The sequence below is a fragment of the Mytilus galloprovincialis genome, chromosome 3 (assembly GCF_965363235.1).
Source record: "Mytilus galloprovincialis chromosome 3, xbMytGall1.hap1.1, whole genome shotgun sequence".
NCBI lineage: Eukaryota > Metazoa > Mollusca > Bivalvia > Mytilida > Mytilidae > Mytilus > Mytilus galloprovincialis.
Window position 1 is genome coordinate 9,466,386 of NC_134840.1, and position 22,718 is coordinate 9,489,103.

A 22,718-nucleotide genomic window follows, 5' to 3' on the forward strand; every position below is an offset into this window, starting at 1 on the left:
CCACTTACGAGTCTTATAAAGACACACGTGCGTCTGGGGTACCAGATTATAAGCTTGGTAACTTTGATCGTTTTCTTACAGTAGATGCTATATAATATACTTAGAAGCTGTAGACTAGAATTACATGGTAGGTATTTGCATGAAGTACTTGTATAATCCAACTTCTCAAAGTGAGCTGTTAGATGTTGATCTTAATTTTGAGGTACCAACAGCTTAGAGTATATTTTTATAATATTACAGATGTAGTAGACACATATTGTCCTCAGTATCCCAGAGCTAAGTTAGTCCATGATAAAAACTGTGCAAGATATTATGACTGTAGTGATTTTGGTAATAAAAGAACGCCATACTTGAAGGAATGTCCATATCCCCAGCTGTTCAATACTGATACTTTAACATGTGATGACTATAAGTATGTAGAATGTGAAGAACGATACAGACCGGTTACGCCATGTAAGTATGCTTAATATCTAGGTAGATAAGATATGGAAAGACTATACGTCAAATAAGATATGAAGTCTATGATTTGAATATTTATATTTAGCATTTTTTTCTTATTCAAATTAAATAAAAACGATAGGAATGTTTTGGATATTGAGCCTTACATACAGAAAGACATGCTAGTAATAAAGTTTACGTGTTTTTCTGTAATTTCATTGGTCAGCAAATGCGATAAAATATATTTCTTGAACGACCAGGTCAGCTGTTACACGTTTAGGTGCCAGACCACAAATTCACCCACTCCAAATTAGAAGGTAAAAGTAGTAAAAAATAGAGCTTGTGATGTCATCGTTAACTTTTAAAAACTAACCAACAAATTAGTAGAAATTATTTTTTTTCTGAAAGGGAAATATATTTAGGCCATTTGGTGCAAAAATGTACTTGTCATAACGCTTGATATCAAATAATCTAAATTTTAAATAGATCTTTTCATTTTTCATTTATAAATACGCAGCCACGTCTGGTCTGAATGTATAATCCGACCCCTTGTAAAGAGAGTGCCGCGTTCTCTGCACATTAAGAACCCTTGCGATAACTCTTTGAGGGGTCTGTAGGTGACCTGTTGAAAGAAAAAAAATCTATCCAATATTATCTAACCATTTTCAAGTGGAACTCCAATTGTTCCAACATTTAACACGAACAGCCCATATTACAGGACCACTCGATTGTGTTAATTGCTAATGTGTTGAACGAGATGCATGCAATATTTTCCACTGGACGTTCAACAACCAACACACACTCAATATTTAAAAAAAGTGACGTAGTTCCAGGCAAAAAAGAATCAATACGTTCAAAATTATTGGGAAGGATGTAACTTGCCAAAAATTGAAGTGACTTATTAGAAAGAGACCATATCAACAACAAATGCTAGGTAATAAACACGATGATATTACTAGTAAGACTTGCCTAAACTAATACGGATGTTTTTTTTTTTTTTTTTTTTATATATTTTATGTCACCTGAATGGCAGTAGCTTAAGCGCTGTGTAATTGAAAAACATTCTAATTCAGATCTCGAAAAGAAAGATTTTTTGACACTGATTTCTTATAATAAATCAAGAATTTTTACACTGATTTCAGTTTATCCAACTAATATAGCTATTTAAGCTTCTCAACGATTACGGACAGTAAGTGAAATATAATCTTTTCCTAAGTAGAAAGTTATGATGCAACATTGCTGCCGAACAGTAAGTGAATTATAACCTTTTCCTAAGTAGAAAGTTATGATGCAACATTGCTGCCGAACAGTAAGTGAAATATAACCTTTTCCTTAAGTAGAAAGTTATGATGCAACATTGCTGCCGAACAGTAGTGAAATATAACCTTTTCCTAAGTAGAAAGTTAAGATGCAACATTGCTGCCGAACAGGTTAATTATATATAACGTAATGATTCACTAATGTATCTATTATAGGCGATTACAAACTGAGTCAGTGTAGAGGACCAAACTGTCCACCATGCGAGTCACAACAAGTAGGATGTGAGGGACATCCAAATGGAGCAAAGGCATATCCTGGACGTCTGCTTACGGAATATTTCCTTGTATGCTTCAATAATAAAACAAGAGCAATTAAGACGTGCACAGACACTATGTTATTTGATCCTATCCAAGGAAAGTGTACACTCGATCTAGACCCAAGTGAGTAACTGAACTTTGATTTTAATTGGAGATTGAAAATTATGTCATGAAGATTTGGAGACGCAGAAAGTAAGCAATGAAAGACTATAGAAATACTTTTTATTTCTAACAAAAATACATCCTGTTAGTGAACAATCATTTCTATCAGCTACGATTATGATGAAAAGGGCGAGGGTGAAATATCCTCGTAATTTTAATAATATCTATTACATGTTGTAAGGACGATTTTGTCCACGTACATTGACATTTAGCCGCATGGAGTACGAAAAATTATCCTCTATTGATATAAATTTATTAAACTGTTATACAAACAGGCAACGAAGACTTAAATCAATGTGAATAGCTACTATATAAAGTATGTATGTTTGAGTATATTAGTAATATTTTCAAATACAAACATTCAAACAAACACCATGAAATATGTATTTAAGGACAGTGCATAGTTTGTTTTTTCAAATCTACAAAATGTACACATGATTATACATATTCGAACATGATTTTGCGTAGAATTTTTCTTTTGGTTTTTTATAATGAACATACCATTTTTTCCAGTGGCACTAGACGTTTACTGCGCATCCAGAGTCGATGCAAAGATTGCACATCCACGCATATGTTCACGTTACTATGACTGTAAGCTGACAAGACCACGTGAAAACTTTAACAAATACGAAGGAGAATGTCGCTACCCACTTCTGTATTCAGAACGATATCAAAGGTGTATAGACTTTTCAGATGTGCAGTGTGGATCTAAAATTGAACCCTTATCACCATGTAAGTTTTTATATCGTTTCTTTATTTCAGTTACCAGCGAAATGATCACTTTTACTTATAGAAAGTGTCTAACTTATGCTGCTCAAGTGAGACCCCCTACCCACCAAAAATCTAATCACTAAATACGCATTGGTATATTTTGAGTTTTTTCCGACAAAGTATTCAACAAAGTTCTAAAAACGAGCAATGCACTTTTAACTCTTTCTAATTGAAAAAAAGGATACCAGCGTTGAGTTTGGTAAAAAAGAAAAAAAAAAAACAAGCAAAGAAGCAGTTTTCCAGTATAATGCACTTCACTTCTGTTGTAGCAAGATAGTAAAACTACAATCATCATTTGTATATAGAAAGTAAATGGTACCTGAAATGCAGTGATTTTAAGCAAAACAAACGTGTTACGAAAATGAGATGCAAACGATTTGTATTTTTTTTATCATGGCGTACACTGATAAGAAATAAAACGAATCGTTCACGAACATTTTTCATTATTATCAAGTATAGAACGATATTGTAAAATAGTACTCATTTTGAAGTTTATGATGCAATTCAACTCGGCATTTATTATCTGTGTGTGTTAATATGTCCCCAGGAATCGTTCTTAGTTTTCAATGGTGCTTCCATTATCTTTCTCAGGTGAATATGGACAAAACAGTTGTTTCGGAAGAAATTGTCCTCGATGTGGTGATGGGGTGATACCGTCCTGTGTAGGTTTACCGGATGGTCAAAATCCATTTCCTGGATATGACAATAGATACCTTGTCTGTCGGATGGACCGCACAGTAGAAACAAGGACGTGTAATCCAGGAGAGTTATTCTCACAAAATCTCAGAGGGTGTTCTACATCTGGAAGTGGACTGGCTAATCGTAAGTTACATTTCAAAGTGAAATTTTACACGTGTAAATATGTATATACATTAAGAAAATTAATTCTTCATTTTTATTGTTCCGAAGCGATTTTTTAATTTACCTTACAAAGCATATATATTGTTCATATATAGATCATCTCAAATTGACTTAAACATTAAACACTTTGATTTGCAGCTTTTGAAAAATTTAAAAGATAAATGATACATAAATAAACGTTAAGTATAACAGTGAGAAATAATTGTATGGAAATACTTAACATTTACAATTTCATTTTACAAATTAAAAGCTGGAACACCTGATCAAGGTAGTGGAACAAGTCCACTCGAACCAGTTCTACCTTTTCGACCTGTAAGACCTCCAGTGCAGCCACCCTTTCAACCTCCAGTTCAACCACCAGTACGACCTCCAGTAAGACCTCCTGTACAACCGCCTACTCAACCACCTGTCACACCTCCTTTTCTTCCTACCAGACCTCCAACTGGTCCAACTGGTCCAATCATTCCTCCAATAGGATCTGGGCCTTGTGCGGGAAATCCATTGGCCATACAACAAGACCCAGACAACTGTGCACGGTATTACAACTGTAGTCAGAGAATCACATTTCAAGGACTTAATTCGTTCCAAGCCGAATGTCCGTACCCACAACTGTTTGACACAACTCTAGGATACTGTAATGATTTCCCTGCGGTAACATGTGGCAGGAGGTTTGAAGCAATGTCTCCATGTGAGTATAATACATTTCTACAATTTTAGTCTGAACTAACGATTCATTCAGAAAAAAATGTTATAAGAAGTTTTTTAACACACAAAAAGAACTTTTTTACACTTGGAGTGGATATATAATTTTCATTTAGCTGTGCGTTACACAGCAAACGTTTTGCGAAAGATCTTTAACGTCAAGACGTTATTTGCTTTACTGTATGCTCAATTCATATAAGTGTTGCTGTTATATTCTTGGTTGTAAACTTAATGCGATATGGGAAATTAATAATTTTGAAGATAGTATCCAATCATAGATCAGAGTTCAGTATTTTTGTGTTTTTACTTTTTACATACACGTTAAAAAAATGTTTATATATGATTTTAATAAAAATAACTATTTCTTAAACAGTTGTTCTTTTTATGCTCCATTATGTTTTAGGTGATTATGTTACCACACGTAATTCTTGCCAAGGAGAATCGTGTGCAATACCATGCGAAGAACGATCGCCATCTTGTGTTGGGATGGCAGATGGAAACAATACTTTTCCCGGAAGAGAACTTACTCCATTCTATATGACCTGCCTTCGTAACAGGACACTCTCTGTCGGTATATGTAAATATGGTGTCTATGACCCTACGAAGAAGTATTGTACAACAGATCTAGATCCATGTGAGTAAACTATTAGTCTGAAAATGAGTTTTACTGGGGAAAGTTTGAATGCTGATTATGTGGTACATGTATGCATTTAAATTTCTACTGGAAAAGATTAAAGTATATAGATATAGGAAGATGTTGTGTGAGTGCCAATTGTACAACTCTCCATCCAAATAACAAGTTATAAAAGTAAACCATTATAGGTCAATGTACGGCCTTCAACACGGAGCCTTTGCTCACACCGAACAACAAGCTATAAAGGGCCCCAAAATTAAAATAATCCATTTTTTTTATGAATGTCTATTTGTTCTTGCGTTTCCAAAATGATCCATGCGTTGTCAAAAATTAATCCTAACATTTTGTATTTTTGGGGTTGTCTGTTATTCCTAAGCTGATGTACCTACATGCATGTATCAAGCATTTGCATTAAAATGCCATCATTTGTTATAATATTGTTTTTGTTGTTCCAGATTCTGTTCAGGTATTTTGCCAAGACAAACCAAACATCAAATTTCCACACATTGCCAATTGTGCTCGATACTATGATTGCAGTGCTATCGAATCAGACCCAGTATTTGGTAAATACCAGAGGGAGTGTACTTACCCTACGCTGTTTAACATTGACCTCCTTAGGTGTGTTCCTCCAGTGGAAGCTGACTGTCAATGGCGATATGAACCTAAAGATCCTTGTAAGTCATGTTAATATCAGGCAATTTATTTTTGTAGAAGATTACCTCAAATCTGTTATCCCATGTTTCAATTTTTTCATTTTGGTTATCTATATTTCTGCTTTTTATTTGTTTGAATATACTTTTTCTTACGATATAAGAACTTTTCAAAGATATTTTTTATTTTGTTTAATTTAAAGGATAACGACAAAAGTAATACTCAAAAATAGACAATAGACTATTGGTGTTGTTGTTGCCTTTAGTGTTACAGCAGGAATATTTTTATCCACTTTACGTATTGATACATTTTAATATTAATTTAGTACTAGATCAATTTATATACCTTTCTAGAGTTACTACTAAACAATCATTTATTAAATCATAGATTGAAACTTGATTACGTTTTGTTGTATTAATTCCTCGAGTAATGAACTCCACTAATGTAGAACTTCTTATTTCCTTTTGTTTAAAATGACATTTGATTAACATAAACCTGATATCAATCCACAGGCGGTTTTCTAGGAAACCAAAGATGCGATGTTAATGACAGAAACTGCGTTCCCTGTGTTGACACATTGAACATATGCGCAGGTGTAATGGCGGGAAACATTCCTATTGTGGACAATAAAATGGAGTACGCCGTTTGTAAGCAGGGGAGGTTCTTTACTACTGTTAGCTGCGCCCCTTATAGCTTCAATCCATCAATGAAAGGTTGCGAAACGGCTGTTAATACATGTGAAGGCCTACCTAACGGGAAACAGTCCATGCAAGGTTCAGAATCAAATTATGTACTTTGTTTTAATCAAAATGTTGTCGAATTTGGAAGTTGTGAACCTCTACTGTTTGATGCACGTTCTAAACAATGTTCACAGCAGCAGAAGTCTAAATGTAGTGGATTGTCAGATGGTAATTACCCAACATCAAATATATTCCAATACATAGTGTGTACAAATGGCAGACAGACCAGTATTGGGGATTGTAGTCCGTCTGTTTTTGATTCCAGAAAATCTATTTGTGTTAAGCCTGAATTTTCCTGCGAAAGATTGCCTGATGGAAACTATGGACATGAGGATGGCACAACATATTATGGTTGTGTCAAGGGGTCATTTGCAGGAAAGAATACCTGTAGTCCAGGTGTATTCGATTTCTTGGAGGGAAAATGTCTTCCTTCAGCATGTCGTGGAAAACAAGATGGACGATTCGCCTTACCTGGAAGTGACATTCACTACATGACTTGCACTGATCAGGAAGTAGTAAAAGTAAGGAGATGTAAAAGGTATAAATTTGACGAGTCTTTAGGTAGATGTACTAAGTCTCCAAGCTTTTGTTCCAGTTTACAAGACGGATGGCACCAGATGAAAGAGATGTTTATATATATGTACTGTGTGGACAAAAAACCAACTAAAATTGTAGTTTGTCCTGCAGAGGTATTTGATACTGTAAATGGAGTCTGTTTAGAAGGATATACTCCATGTAAGAGACAAGTATTGGTATTTGCAGCGCAATATCAGCTTTACGTGTGGTGCACATTTGTATGTATTGACATTCACAAGCGCTGCTGCATCTGTATATGAACAAAACTGCAATGCATTAGCTTTGAGAAAGTATACTCAACATATAATAACCAATGTAGTAGGCAATATCATGTGCATATATGTTGTATAATTGTTTTACCAATATACTGCATGATATGTCTTTTATTTGAATGTTACAGCTTTGCAATGTGTTGTTTGCTTATTATGGTTGCACATGCGTCTACACAATAATGAACACGGTGGAATGTTAAGCAATATTATTTGATTGTTAAAGTTATCAATGTGAAATGTACTTCTTAATCTTAAGAACTTAAAAACTAATTAAAGTAAGCTGTTTCAGAACACGCTTTGCATGCACCAAAACTAGAATGATACTACTAACAAAACAGTAAGTAAATATCTTAAAAGATGTTTCATGAATATTTGTAGTTGATTTCTTAAAGAATTTATGTTTATATATTTATATATAATTCGTCTCAAATTTAGCGTGTATACTTTAAATCAATGCAACAACGAAAAGATCTTTATTCGGTTATAAAAAATACTGACCAAGTAACTTAAGTAAAGTGAATAATTTGGGATAGAGTTGCACTTGAGGATAAATATGTTGATCAATGTATTGTAGCTGATCCTGTAACGTTCTGTGAGAATAATCCTACCGCTATAATGCTACATCCAGAAAGTTGTGCCAGATATGTAGATTGTAGGAATAGGAATACACTGATAGGCAACTATCAGGAGGAATGTGCATATCCACAACTATTTGATAGCTTTAACAACTCATGTAAACCTTATAGAGAGGTCAAATGTGGAAACAGACCAGAACCGAAAGCCCCATGTGAGTATATAACATTTTATCAAAATATTATAGAGGTGAAATAAGAATGATTGAAAACAGCGTCATCATAAAACATATCCAACAGTTTATAAAGTTCTCGCAAAAAGGTAAGACATGGAAAAAAGTTAATTCTAAGTTGGAGTAGCTTCCACTTTATTTCATAAGCGTAATATAAAGGTTAACTATATACTTAGACCAAAATGAAAATAAAACTTTATCAAGTTTCTGATCACAAGCATTTTAACTGAAATACATTGTATTTAGCAAGTTGTTACAAATGATAAAAAATGACTTCACTGTTCGAACTATGTTATTCGTTTCAATTAATGTAGGCGATTATCAGAAACAGAAGATATGTGTTCCCGTTGGAAACTGCCGGCCCTGTGAATTAGATAACCCCAACTGTGTCGGTAAACGTGATGGACCACAAGCTGTACCAAATAAACCAGAATATTTCATGCAATGTAAAGATGAACGTACCATCAGTGTAACACAATGTCCTCCCACTGCTCCAAACTTTGATGTTACCAGTGGGTCATGTACAGTCACACTAAACCCCTGTAAGTATAATTGATCAATGTAGCACAATGTCCTCCCACTGATCGAAACTGTGATGTTACCAGTGGGTCATGCACAGTAACACTAAACCCCTGTTAGTATTATTGATCAATGTAGCACAATACCCTTCTATCTATAGCTTGTGTATTCTTATACTGTTACACTAAGTCCATGACAATACCTATTTGAGGAATAATCTTTTTTACTTTGACGCATGTATAATTCAAGTATAATCCATCTAGTATTTAGTTCAATTCTTCCTCTTGGCCTGTAATAGACATTATGTATGGGATGTCAATCATTAGATGATATCTAAATCTTCTCCTCACAGTTTTCTTTTACCAGCCGTATCTATCTCTACAAATGTTGTCTTTTTATTTGTAAAAAGTTTTAAGACCAATTTATACCACCAGTTCATAGGTTCAACTTTGCAGTTCAAATGGGATACACTTCTTACTCGTGTCTTATAAGTTCATACCGATAGTATTACAATATTTTGTGCAAGTATCATTTGTTTAAATCATAAGTTATAGATAGTGATTATTTTAACTGGCTTTTATGCCACTCGTACCGATCTGCACAGACAAATCAGCTTAAACGGGATTAAAGAGAGGGGACCTTATGAACCTACATACTTGATAAATGATTAGACTTTTTATCCCAAACGTTCTACATCCGCACCTGAGTCTAATATCGTTATATTTTGGATTCACCGATTAGCATGCCGTTCCAGAAATTATTAGTACAAAACAATTGATCCTTGGGGGCTCTTTGTTTGCGTATGGTAATTAATTCACCAGCTTTGAACATCTATTTCTATAAACTCTTTTTTACTGGTACTTAAGATATTACTTTCCATTTTCAAGTAAACCCTGGTCCTTACTGCGAAGCAAACCCGACAGCTGTTGTACCACATCCAGATAATTGTGCTCAGTATATAGACTGTAGACAAAAGAACACACCATTAGGAAACTATAGACAGGAATGTCCTTATCCTCAGCTGGTATCACTGGCGGATGCTACTGGTTTACCATGTAAAACATTCCAGTCTGTTCAATGTGGAGCTAGACCTGAACCAAAGAATGCATGTAAGTTACAACTATTACTAGGCATGTTATATTGTTATAAGTCTGTATACAAGCATGGAATTCTAACAAATGCAGGTAATATATTTGAAGAAAACCTTTTCTAAAGTAACTGATTAACTTCAATTATATACAAATCAGATTCATATCGACGCCATACTCGAATAAACTGGCGTTTAGAATTACGTTCTACAGTTATTTTAACCGAGTACTGACACATTTAATTTTCTCCTACTCCTTGTAGTTTCTGAAAATGGTAACATTTATTTTCGTTTATGTAGGTGATTACGAGCAGAATCTGATATGTAGGGATCCAACAAATTGTATTCCATGTGATCAAAGATTTCCCAGTTGTTATGGCATGCCAGATGGAAACCACCCGTTTCCAAACCAACCGAACAAGTACATTGTGTGTTTATCTGATAGAACCCTAAGAACGGAAACATGTAAACTAGGACAGTTTGATCCGCTGACTGGATCCTGCTCTGTCAAGTTTGATCCAAGTAAGCTTTTGTTTTTCATTCGTTGCTCATAATACATTTTTCTAGGGACTTATGGTTAATTGGTATGCTTTAGTAAAATTAAATACAATTCAAGCAGTCGTGAAAATTGCAAATCAGAAAATACCTTCAAGAAGTTGTCTGCTATATGAGTGTTTCATATATTATTTTATGATAATAGAATATTTTATTGACGAAGAAAAAGGAAAGAAAAGAATGATATATATAAAGATGCAGTGATATCGTCATAAGACACAGAACGTTTACTATAGAAATATTATATTTTGGTGGTTCATACATTTCTAGATTGTCACATACACGTTAATACAGTGAGAGTTGTATAGAAAAAAATGGTATGAATACATTTATCTATTTCAGGTAACCCACAAGCATTTTGTAATTTAAATTCAAGAGCCAAGGTAGAAGACCCAACAAGCTGTGCTATTTACTATGACTGCTCTAGCTCTGGTTCTTCGACAAGTCCTTATAAACAGGAATGTCCATATCCACAGCTTTACTCGACAACCTCACAATCATGTGAACTGTTCACAAAAGTCAATTGCGGAGAAAGATATATGCCAGTAAAACCCTGTAATTACTTTGTTCTATTCAAACTTATCTTATATGATTGTTTTTGTCGAATATATATTAATTTATAAAATAGATGGTAGAACACATTTATACAGTATCATTCAACATTTGAAAGTATCAGTTTATTTATTTTTTTATCAACAGAAATTATATAAATCTACTCCCCATCTAATATTTTCCCATGTTAAATGTGACATACAAAAACGATACATAAAACGTAGCAACTATAATTTGCAGCGTGAACTGTTTGTAAACCATATTAATCTGAACCTGCGATAAGAATTAACATTTGTTTTGTCAGGTGAATATTTACAGAACCAGTGTATAGGTCCAGGCGGAGAACCAGCTCTCAATTGTGAACCTTGTGTAGATCGACTGCCTTCTTGTATTGGATTACAGGATGGCAACAATACTTTCCCGGGACGACAAAACACACCTTACTATATAACATGCTATCTAAATAGAACAATATTAGTACGTACATGCGAGGATGGAGTGTACGATCAAACATCTAGAGCTTGTATGACTAAACTAGATCCAGGTAAGACTTTAGAACAAGTACGTTTTATCACCAATAGATACTGGTATAAATTCCAATTCCCAGAAAAATTAAACATAACCTCAATCGTCTGCTGGATACTGATGGCAGTATTATATATGTAACGAGTACACTGGGTAAGATTTTCTATATTAATATATAAAAGGTTCGTTACCATAATTGATCCAAAATGGTTTTATTTTAACAAGTACACGATTTTTTTTACTAATATAATCTATATTCATTAAAATGTATCCACCGAGTTAAATTTGTACAGCTGCTCTTTGCGTTCTTTTATGAACATTCTAGAACTAATGTAATTCAAATATACAAAAACTGATGTATAAATACGAATCATTGTTCAGAAACAATCTTTGGTATCATACAAGTTACGAATTATTTTATATTGTACAATTTATACTTGAAAAGCTATAACAAATACAAATCTTAAGGAACTGATACCAACCGTTTCCTTGTTGCACTACGATGATAATCTTATTAGAGACTGTATGCCACTGCTGGTGGAGATTTATTTTCCCGAGGGTATCACCAGCCCGGTAGTCAGCACTTTTTGTGCTGACATGAATTATCATTGATATGGTTATATTTATAAATTAACTGTTTACAAAATTTAGAATTTTTGAAATACTAAGGCTTTTCTACCTCAGGCATAGAATACCTTAGCTGGATTTTGGTCCTCAATGCTCTTCAACTTCGTACTTTATTTGGCCTTTTTAACTTTTTTGGATTCGAGCGTCTTTTGTAGACGAAACGCGCGTCTGTCGTATATACAAAATTCAGTCCTGGTATCTATGATGAGTTTATTTACAATCTCTAAAAATTGTGTACATTGCAATTCATGGCCATTTTCCTCGAAGACCTAAATAGAATGATATTGGACAATATAATCCTCGGTTTATATACCTTATTTATTGTCATATCATCATTATTTTGCAGAAGATGTGTTACCTAACATTCCCAGTTGTTCATTTTAGAATATCTGAACAATCCTTTCAATTTGACCTGAATCCATAGGCAATTGTGACAAAAATCACATGAAATACACCTCAAACTCACCTGAAAATACATTTAGTTATCTATCAGATAATACATTTAGTTATCTATTAGATAATACATTTAGTTATCTATTAGATAATACACTTAATCCACTATTTTCTTTTCAAAAGAAAATGCCTGTACCAAGTCAGGAATATGACAGTTGTTATCAATTCGTTTGATGTGTTTGAGCTTTTGGATTGCCAATGATTCGGGATTTTCCGTTGTGTATTTTCATCGGCACAGTAATCCATTATATACTAACCACATTATCATCTAGGTCGGATAAAACAAACAAATAACATATGTATTACTTTTATGCTTGTTCATAATTATACATTTGATAAATATTTTGTTACATTTCAGCTAACCCAGCATTATACTGTAGGAGTAATCCCTTACAGAAGATTGCAAATCCTAACAATTGTGCCCAGTTTTATGATTGTTCAAAGCCGACTGGAAGATTTGGGGCTTATTTATACGAATGTCAATACCCTCAACTATTCAACGAAGTCACTGGTAGTTGTGTTGTATTTGGTAATGTCAAATGTGGCAGTAGATTCTTACCACAAAGTCCATGTAAGTTTTTCGTTTTAATTGTTACTAAACCTGTAATGAACATGGGAGATATTTACTTTTCAAAGTGTAACGATAATAATACTCCCTAAATAAAATTGGATATCTAGCAAATTTCAACAATTAATTTTCCAGTTGAAGATTAATGTGTTAAATTTGCTATGCTAATATTAGAATTTATGAATGGATTTGGATAATGATGTTCCTTCATTAAAAGAGCAACAGTCATATGACTGATTATAATAGAAAAATGAAGAATACATAAATTCAGGACGTCTTCAGGATGAATTCAGGGAAACGTTTTATATATATTTGTTTTAAAAGTAATTAAAAAAACATCTTAACAATAAACTTGCACCATGAAGACTCTACACTCCAAATATTTTACTTGCTGAGTTATGTAACATAATCCTGGAATTATAAATAACACGTATTGTTTTTATGATGGTTGCACGTACATATGGTAATTTCAGGCCAATATCAAGGAAACCAATGTTCACCTGTAGCTGGTCAAAGCTGCGAACCCTGTGAACAAAGACTGCCATCTTGTATCGGCAAACTAGATGGAAATAACACTATCACTGGAAGAGAACTGACGGCTGATTATGTAGTATGCTTTATGAACAGAACGGTCAGTGTGGAGTCCTGCCCTGCTGGATACTTTGAACCAACACTCGGGGAATGTAAAACTTCTATTGGAGCAGGTAATCATTAGACCTTAATCGAAATGAAATTATGTAAACAATTTTGAACTTTTACGGTTTTTAAGTCAGAATTATCTCTTACTGTGTTCGACTTTTACTGCTGCAATTTGAAAAAAAACAGTCTATTGTTAGAATGCAATCATTTTAAAATTGTTTTTGTAAATGTTTTCATGTCGTTAAATTCACATTGAATTATTTCTTTTCAGCTGCGATACGAGCTTTCTGTATAGCCAATCCAGGTGTGATACGAGCTAATCCTGTAAATTGTGCTCAATATTTCGACTGTGGTGAAGCCAGCATACGAGCTAGAACTTTCCTCCGAGAATGTCCTTATCCCATGTTGTTTGATACCCAAAGTAACACATGTCAGAATTATACATCAGTAACATGTGGATCTAGAACAGAATACACAGCACCATGTAAGTACAAGGTGTATCATATTTTTGAATCACACATCAGTTCTATGTGGATCCAGAACAAATTACACAGCACCATGTAAATACAAGTTGTAACACATGTCTGAATTACTCATCAGTAACATGTGGATCTTGAACAAATTACACAGCACCAATGTAAGTACAAGGTGTAACACATATCTGAATGACGCATACGTCAAAAGACAAACACCAGCACGTATATCTAAAACAAGGCATAGACAAATTAAAAACTGAGCATCACGAACATCACCAAAAATCTGGGATGATATCAGGTTCTCCAAAAAGAGTAAGCAAATGTGTATCTAGAACAAAACATTGACCACCATGTTATTATGCAGTTTTAAACATATCACAATAAAAGAGGGACGAAATATACCAGAGGGACAGTCAAACTCATAAATCGAAAATAAACTGACAACGCCATGGCTAAAAATGAAAAAGACAAACAGACAAACAATAGTATACATGACACAACATAGAAAACTAAAGAATAAGCAACACGAACCCCACCAAAATCTAGGGGTGATCTCAGGTGCTCCTGAAGGTTAAGCAGATCCTGCTCCACATGTGGCATCCGTCGTGTTGCTTATGTGATAACAAATCAGGTAAATAGTCTAATTCGGTAAGTCACATTCATGAAAGGGAAGGGGATTGTAGTTACGACATAAGGAACATGTCCGATATCATTTGTGAAACGGTTATTCAATAACGGTCAACCAACTCGTGATTGCATCCGTTAAATTTACAAAGGAATGATTTCAACTTCACCATTTGAAACTCTTGGTTTAATAGTTTCCTTGTAAGCAGCAACCCTCTATCAAGAAAATCATGATAGGAAATGCAAGCACGGGAATATCGTATCAATTGTGAGATATATACCCCGTATGCAGGTGCTACTTAGAAATGGAAAGTTCACTATTGGAAAGCTGAAATCATCTCTTATAACACTTTCGGACAGGCACTCAAAGAATATGACAAGGTTTAACACGTTTGTAGGCACTTACCACTCCTCGAACAGTTGTTTCACAGCACAAAATAAAATCAAGACGCATGTATTACAAAAAGTAGTACCCATTCTTGGAATAACAAAATATCAATTGAAACTTGATTAAGCAACATTTGGTTTTCAATGTCCATACTAAGGTGTTGATATTAAACATATTTTGTTTATGATACAGGTGATTATCTACAGAATAGATGTAACCCATCTATGTCTAACTGTCGCCCATGTAGAGAACGATTCGCCAGTTGTATAGGAATGACAGATGGATTACATCCATTTCCAAACAGAACAATGAGCCCAGATTTTATTGTCTGCAACCGAGGTAGAACTGTATCTGTTGAAAAATGTCTCACTGGACTGTTTGACCCAGGAGCACGAATTTGTACCAGGGACATCACAGAAGGTTTGAAAACATTTGTAACAACCGATAATTAACACATTTCAATTTTAAATTTGATACTTGCTTTCTTCTTCTACATTGGCACAAATGTCTTTAAAGCACTATGAAATGAGTTAAGTGTTTAGATAGGTAAACAGAAAAAAAAAAAAAATTTAAAGAAAAAAGTAACTACCAAACTGAATTTCTAGTTATAGCTATGATCTATATGGAATACGCATTAGCATTAATTTTTATCAGCTATATGTTAAACAGATAGTTTACATGGTTTGATTGTAGCCTGAATATTTTGCATTTTACTTTCCTTCTTTATCAAATAGAAATCTGCAACGGAGTTGCCTTGAAAATAGCTTTGTATTCAATGGTCAATGAATTTCTAATAGATCGTTATATTCTAGATATAATATTTAATCGACCTTATAAAAACATAAACTTCAAAATTTGTACCTGTTTTTTCTACATGAGGTTTTACATCATCTTTTCTATTGGAACACAAATGTATGTACTATATAAAATGAACTGATTCTTATGTAGTGTTTTTGTTCTTCCAAAATTAAAACATGTATGAACCACTCATGATACATTAATCTTTGATTCGTCAACTTATATATCATCTGCTAGCCTTTCCGTACTTTAAATTTGGTTAAATGTAAATATGATGAAGGATGTCAAAATAATAGGTTCAAACAAAGATAAAATGATGAATGATTGCGTTTGTAGATATGATAAAGGGCCACTGTACAATTAATCCAAGTACAATACAACCCCACTTATACCAGTGCGCACAATATTTCGACTGTGGACCAACCATTGGCGGAAGTTACTTGAGAGAATGTAAATATCCACAATTGTTCGACACTACATCGATGACCTGTCAGAACTTTAGTGACGTCACATGTGGACCCCGGATTGAACCTCAAGCTCCATGTAAGTTGTCATTATGTTAATTTAAGAGTCTTTGATAATAGTATTGGAAAATATGACATATATAAACTGATAATTGTGTACAGACAATAATCATAGGAATGATAGTTAATATTTCATTCATATCAAAAGCAGTTACGATTTGTTTTTGACTAGTATATTTGAAATATTATGAAATAAAATTATGCATTAAACTTAGTTTGAAAAAAAAACCCGATTGACGTATCCGTTCGACAGTATTTTTTTTAAACGAAAGACCTCTGTTTATAACGACACTAACACTGATGGTCGCTGACATTATTTCCGCGCTTTAAAAATATAGAATTTATATACATTGTGTCAAAATATCAAATTTAATTTTCCATAGTCTGTTCTATCTTGTTTCTAGCCGATACAAATAAACCGTGTGTTTTGAAACAACGTATGATTGATCTCCCAATATTGCACCTATAAATCATCATTATGAGTTTGAAGAAGCCAACGTAAAAAATAGGTGCAAATAAACTCATCATAGATACTACGATTAAATTTTGTATTTACGCCAGATGAGCGTTTCGTCTACAAAAGACTCATCAGTGACGCTCGAATCCAAAAAAGTTAAAAAGACTAAATAAAGTACGAAGTTGAAGACATTCCTTCATAACGTCTTTTATAGAATGTATCTCCCTCATGCAAAGCTCTGATTCCTTTCACGGATTTGGCTATACTTTTTGGACCTTTTGGATTATAGCTCTTCATCTTTTATAAAGCTTTGGATTTCAAATATTTTGGCCACGAGCATCACTGAAGAGACATGTATTGTCGAAATGCGCATCTGGTGCAAGAAAATTGGTACCGTTAATTTTATTACTACCACTGGGTCGATGTCTCTGCTGGTGGACTATAAGTCCCCGAGGGTATCACCAGCCCAGTAGCAAGTACTTCGGTACTGGCATGAAAATACGGATTTTTTGTGTTATAAAAATTCGCTGTTACAAAATGATAGAAATTATTATAAATTAAGGAATGTATCTCCCTCATGCAAAGCTCTGATTCCTTTCACGGATTTTGCTATACTTTTTGTACCTTTTGGATTATAGCTCTTAATCTTTTATATAAGCTTTGGATTTCAAATATTTTGGCCACAAGCATCACTGAAGAGACATGTATTGTCGAAATGCTTATCTGGTGCAAGAAAATTGGTACCGTTAATTTTATTATAGCGTCATATATCTATAAACTTCTATTAAAATCTTTATCAACGTGACAAGCTAGGCTTCGTATAGTTTGGTAGAGCTTAAACAGTCAATGCAATTGGTAGTATAAATATTGCAGTATAAAACATTATGTAACTTTGTTTAACCAAGTTTCTGTACCAGTTTGAATTGATAGAAAATAGCATCGTTCTACAAACAAATGTATAAACATTACAACTATGAAAATTAATTATAAGTAAGGACATTTTATTTTATATTTCTAAATTTCAAATTATTTTAAAGCTCTATATACATTATTTTAACGTTAAGATGAATTTTGAATTTTTTCTTTGAAAGATTGACTTAGTAAATATTATTTTACCATATATGATATTGATTACGTCAGGTGACTATCTACAAAACCATTGTCCACCCAATGTAACCAACTGTGTTCCATGTGAAGACAGATTGCCGACGTGTAAAAGTCTAAATGATGGAAACAATGCCTACCCAGGACGACCTGTTTCCGAGTATTACATAAATTGCTTCAGCAACAGAACAGTGTCAGTTGAAGCTTGTCAAGTATCTCTGTATGATCCAGTGAGGCGAAGGTGTTCATCCAAAATAAATTCTGGTTAGTTGTTAATATATTAACGTATAGTGTAGAATTGTAATATAATCAATACTGTGTGCACAAATGGCGGAAAAAATAGCAGATATCAGGACAGGAAAAGAGTTATAAACCTGCGGGAAAATATTTATGCTTTGTAGGGACGAATTCCGTGTTTGCATTTGGTCTTGTCTTCTTTGTAAAGAATATGTTACTAGCAATCGTATTTAACTTTAACGTTCTGTCTGAATTTCTCGGTTTTCAAGCTGCGTATTTGAAAGGTTTTACAAACTTATTTGGTCGAGCTTAATATTTTAATCACATATTTTTAATTTGAAATTGTGTACTGGTTATTAGAGCATAAACTCCATCCTCGTGGCATATGTTTCAGAGAAATGCCAATACATTTTAAACTTCGAAAATCATATTATTTCGTCATATATTTGTCGAAAAGAAATTAGATATAGGAATATTTGATATTCGTATAATATACGGTGAGTGACCGACATGATTTTGATGATAATTGTTTAGAGTTTCATTGAAAGCGAAGGTAGATTGAAACCAGATTCGTATTTGAAATCCCAATATTAGTATCATTATTATGCATAGTTTTTCGCAATGAATCTGAAACAAGCGTATTTAGTATTAACATCAGTTACATCTTTACATCAATAGATGGGTTTCTGTTGGAGTCTTGTTTAGTCTCAACACGTGTCCTGCGTATTGAATTATAAACCTTGAATGAGTTTTTTTTTCTACTTTTGATTGTTTATGTCAATAGTTTTTCATTAAACTATTTTTAAAGTAAAAGATATACATTTGTTTTTCATACGATGGAAAACATATAATACGTTACCTTATATATCAGTCATGTGATGTTTCGTGAATATGTTTTATAGCACTGTAAAACATGTTTTTGAAAAGCAAATTTTTCATTCTAGTATTCGAAGACATGCACTGCTGTTAAATTATTGTCTTCCCGTCGTCACATTTACCTATATGTTAAACTCATGCAATAACCATTACCACAGACCCCCCATAGATATTCGTCAATCGCGACAACAAAATATAAAAAGGAGGGACATGATAGACGAAAAAGTGGTAAAAAAACTTCAAGAATGAAAATCGTCACACTTTGGAACTAATAAAATAAAATAACAGTTTTTGATCAGCAATAACATTTTTTGACAAAAATACCTTTTTTATTCGTAATAATTTAAAACAAAACGAACACAGAGGACCACGTTTAGTGGTAATGCATGCATATTGGTTAAACAAATATTGAATCATAATCCTCAAAAAGTCATTGCATAGAAAGTTATCACAAATGACATTATCTAACATATTGGCAATTATCTTTGATTAATATATACGTACGTAATAATTGTTTTTACATGATATCAGGAGTTTTAACAAAGTTCTGCCAGGACAATCCAAGGATGGTTATACCGGATCCAGCCAACTGTGCCCGATACTATAACTGTAGTGACCCATCTTTAGCACAAGGTTTAGATGAACCCTACAGACAGGAATGTAAATATCCAAGGCTATTCCAATCAGCAGGTGTCGGATGTCAGCTGTTTACCATGGTCAGATGTCAAAAGAACAGATATGTACCCAAAACACCATGTAAGTTCACTATTTTGAGCATGGTTTAGACTTTATAAAGAATATATGCCGAAGAAACAGAAAAAAAGCCCGCTCAACAAATCTATGAATTGATAAATACTTAATCGTTCCTATTATATACAGTGGAATGTTTTAACACATAGAAGAAAAATCTACTTACAACAAACAATACCTACAGTTGTGTTAAGCAAGATTATGTTGTACCCGAGTCGACCAGTCATTACTCATACTCATAAATATATGTAGCATATCCTTAGCGGAGAAATATATGATGCGTATTTCCAATTCCGTGGTTTAACCCGTTAATCAAAGTTTCGCCAACTGCACTCGAGGCGATTACGTTTCCAGGAGACAACATATGTGTTAAATACGAGAAGGGAATTCAGATATTTGACGTACGGACTTAACGTAAAATCTTATTAAATCAACAATACCAACACATACAATTGTACATAATGCATGTATATATTATAATGAAAGAACGTGTTCCAAACTTATTTGAATGAAAATAAATCAATGATCGTATATATGTGTTTTACATTCAATCATTAAGACAAAAGGTCAATCATGCTAGCAAAATTATAAACATTGTCAATTACATGACTTAAAGATACACGTAATATGTTAGACGTATATACAAGTTATTAAGGACGAACCTTAAACATATTGTTTTCTTTGCACACTCGCAGATAATACCTTTTTTCAGAGGCAATGAAAGCGTTTAAATTGGTTCTATTTTCTTTGTCACACAGAGTAAACCCCGTAAACAAATCATAAACATACTTAAAAAACAATAAACTAATAAAAACTATGTCATGAAGTGTAAACAAACGTGTAACTTTTATATGGTACAAATAGTATGACACCCTCGTTACAATAAATACAGTGCATCATAAAATACATCTTTTTTAGGTGAATATGTTGAGAACCAATGCTTCAATTCCACATGTGAACCGTGTGAGACACGATTTCCTAGCTGCGTTGGTAAAGTTGATGGCAGCAATGAATTTCCAGGACGTGAAAACACAGAATTTTACATTGTGTGTTACAGAGAAAGAACTGTTGCTATAGTTTCCTGTACCATCGGTACCTACAGTCACGCTGATAGGGCGTGTGTGGGAGAGGTGAAAAATTCAACGGAAATCATTGCTCCTTCACCTGCCAGGAGATAACAGATCAAAACAAATTAGGATGGGTCTAGGTGTCAAACTTGACATTCAATTAAATGAATGTAGTGTAATATGGGATAGGCTTTTAAAAATATGAGTACGAACCTAAATATATATCTCCAGCACTACTGAGTATACCTTGAATGAACTTACAATATTAGTTTTTATATGCATATTTACATATTGTGTTAAAAAGGCATTTTAATCTGTGATGATGTATTGAAAGACGAAAGACAATTCAACAATATTTACTATTTTGAATTGGTCGCCATAACAATGGTTTATGAACGTTTATTTATATACATCTTATGAACAAATGCTCAAATGAGAGATGAATATTTCTCAATATTATATCATAACATATATCTTTAAACTTTTCAAAGAAATGTAATGATTTTCCTTAAATTTTGTATTGCGCTATTCATAGTTTCATAAGATTTAAGATAAAGAAAGGTGCTTAATATAAGAGGACATACCTTTATTTGTATATACGATGTTTATAATATAATTTTGGTTATTAGCAGATGTTTGACAAATAAACACATAAATACAATTAAAAGTGCAATTTCATACATTTTATCCTCCATGGTTTATAAGACAAATAAATGGCTTGAACATGTAAGCTTGCAGAAATGCTTCTTGTATTTTACGCCAACGTTCAAATATTCTTTTGATTTCATTTGTAGCATCAGTGTATAACAGGAATATAGTGCTTTCCCCTTATTTGCCTCACAAAAACCCATTATTTACCAATCCTTCGGTAGATTTAATCACTCCATTGGTAAAACAGGATTATGTTCAAAATTTTGCATTCACTATTGTATGAACTGTATGACTGTTTATAACAAATAAAAAAATTGTTCAAGATGAAGTCTGTTCAATTCACTTTTCTGTATAATAGATTATGAATTTAACGACATTAAAACAGAAATCATGAAAGACAATAACACAAACAAAAGCACATAAATGCATAGTAATACCATAGCACAGTAGCACTAGAAATGTCACGCCAATGACAAAGCAATCGTTAAGCACAATAACACTAGAATTGACATCAATGAGATGGTAATACATTAATACAATAACACAAGCGGTATCACGTAAAATGTGACAGTGACCAATAAACACAATAACATCAGAAATGACATGTGAATAAGATGGTAATTTAAAAAACAACCCACTAGAAATGACACGCCAATGAAACCGCAATCCGTGAACACAATAACACCAGAAAATAGTAAAATCACAAAATAACGAACTCCGATGGAAATTCAAAACGCAAAGTCCCTAATCAAATTGCAAAATCAAAAGTTCAAACACATCAACAAGTATAACAACTGTAATATTCCTGACTTGGTACAGGCAGTGTCTTATGTATATTTGTGGAATAAACTCTCACTTATAATACAGTAAAATAAAACTAAAATATTGACAACGATGTGTGAACAAAATGAACAGACATAACAGGTAAAATGTCAAAATAATTAAAAATGAAAAGACATTTCAAAGAGACAACAATTTAGAAACTCAAATAAGGTACCAGCTGGTTAATTACGTACGACAGACACGCTTTCCCTTACAATTGACCCTGCAGT

At 33.3% G+C, this 22,718-nt stretch overlaps 1 protein-coding gene across 2 annotated transcripts in view; it reads left to right on the forward strand.

The window, feature by feature from the left end:
- The window catches only part of LOC143067149 (uncharacterized), a 33,329-nt gene extending 11,339 nt beyond the window's left edge, over positions 1-21,990 (forward strand). The window contains exons 3-24 of one of the 2 annotated variants that reach the window (XM_076240198.1): positions 241-453; positions 1,914-2,138; positions 2,691-2,909; positions 3,540-3,770; positions 4,060-4,497; positions 4,915-5,145; positions 5,601-5,819; positions 6,309-7,271; positions 7,959-8,171; positions 8,504-8,731; positions 9,596-9,817; positions 10,096-10,317; positions 10,693-10,905; positions 11,207-11,446; positions 12,866-13,078; positions 13,549-13,779; positions 13,986-14,198; positions 15,395-15,622; positions 16,337-16,543; positions 18,122-18,349; positions 19,730-19,954; positions 20,867-21,990. In XM_076240198.1, the coding sequence (XP_076096313.1) occupies positions 241-453; positions 1,914-2,138; positions 2,691-2,909; positions 3,540-3,770; positions 4,060-4,497; positions 4,915-5,145; positions 5,601-5,819; positions 6,309-7,271; positions 7,959-8,171; positions 8,504-8,731; positions 9,596-9,817; positions 10,096-10,317; positions 10,693-10,905; positions 11,207-11,446; positions 12,866-13,078; positions 13,549-13,779; positions 13,986-14,198; positions 15,395-15,622; positions 16,337-16,543; positions 18,122-18,349; positions 19,730-19,954; positions 20,867-21,126 (5,882 nt within the window). In that variant the 3' untranslated portion in view covers positions 21,127-21,990. The remainder of the gene's footprint in view (positions 1-240; positions 454-1,913; positions 2,139-2,690; positions 2,910-3,539; positions 3,771-4,059; positions 4,498-4,914; positions 5,146-5,600; positions 5,820-6,308; positions 7,272-7,958; positions 8,172-8,503; positions 8,732-9,595; positions 9,818-10,095; positions 10,318-10,692; positions 10,906-11,206; positions 11,447-12,865; positions 13,079-13,548; positions 13,780-13,985; positions 14,199-15,394; positions 15,623-16,336; positions 16,544-18,121; positions 18,350-19,729; positions 19,955-20,866) is intronic. The other variant, XM_076240200.1, reaches the window with a different exon arrangement.
- Positions 21,991-22,718: the final 728 nt, after the last annotated feature.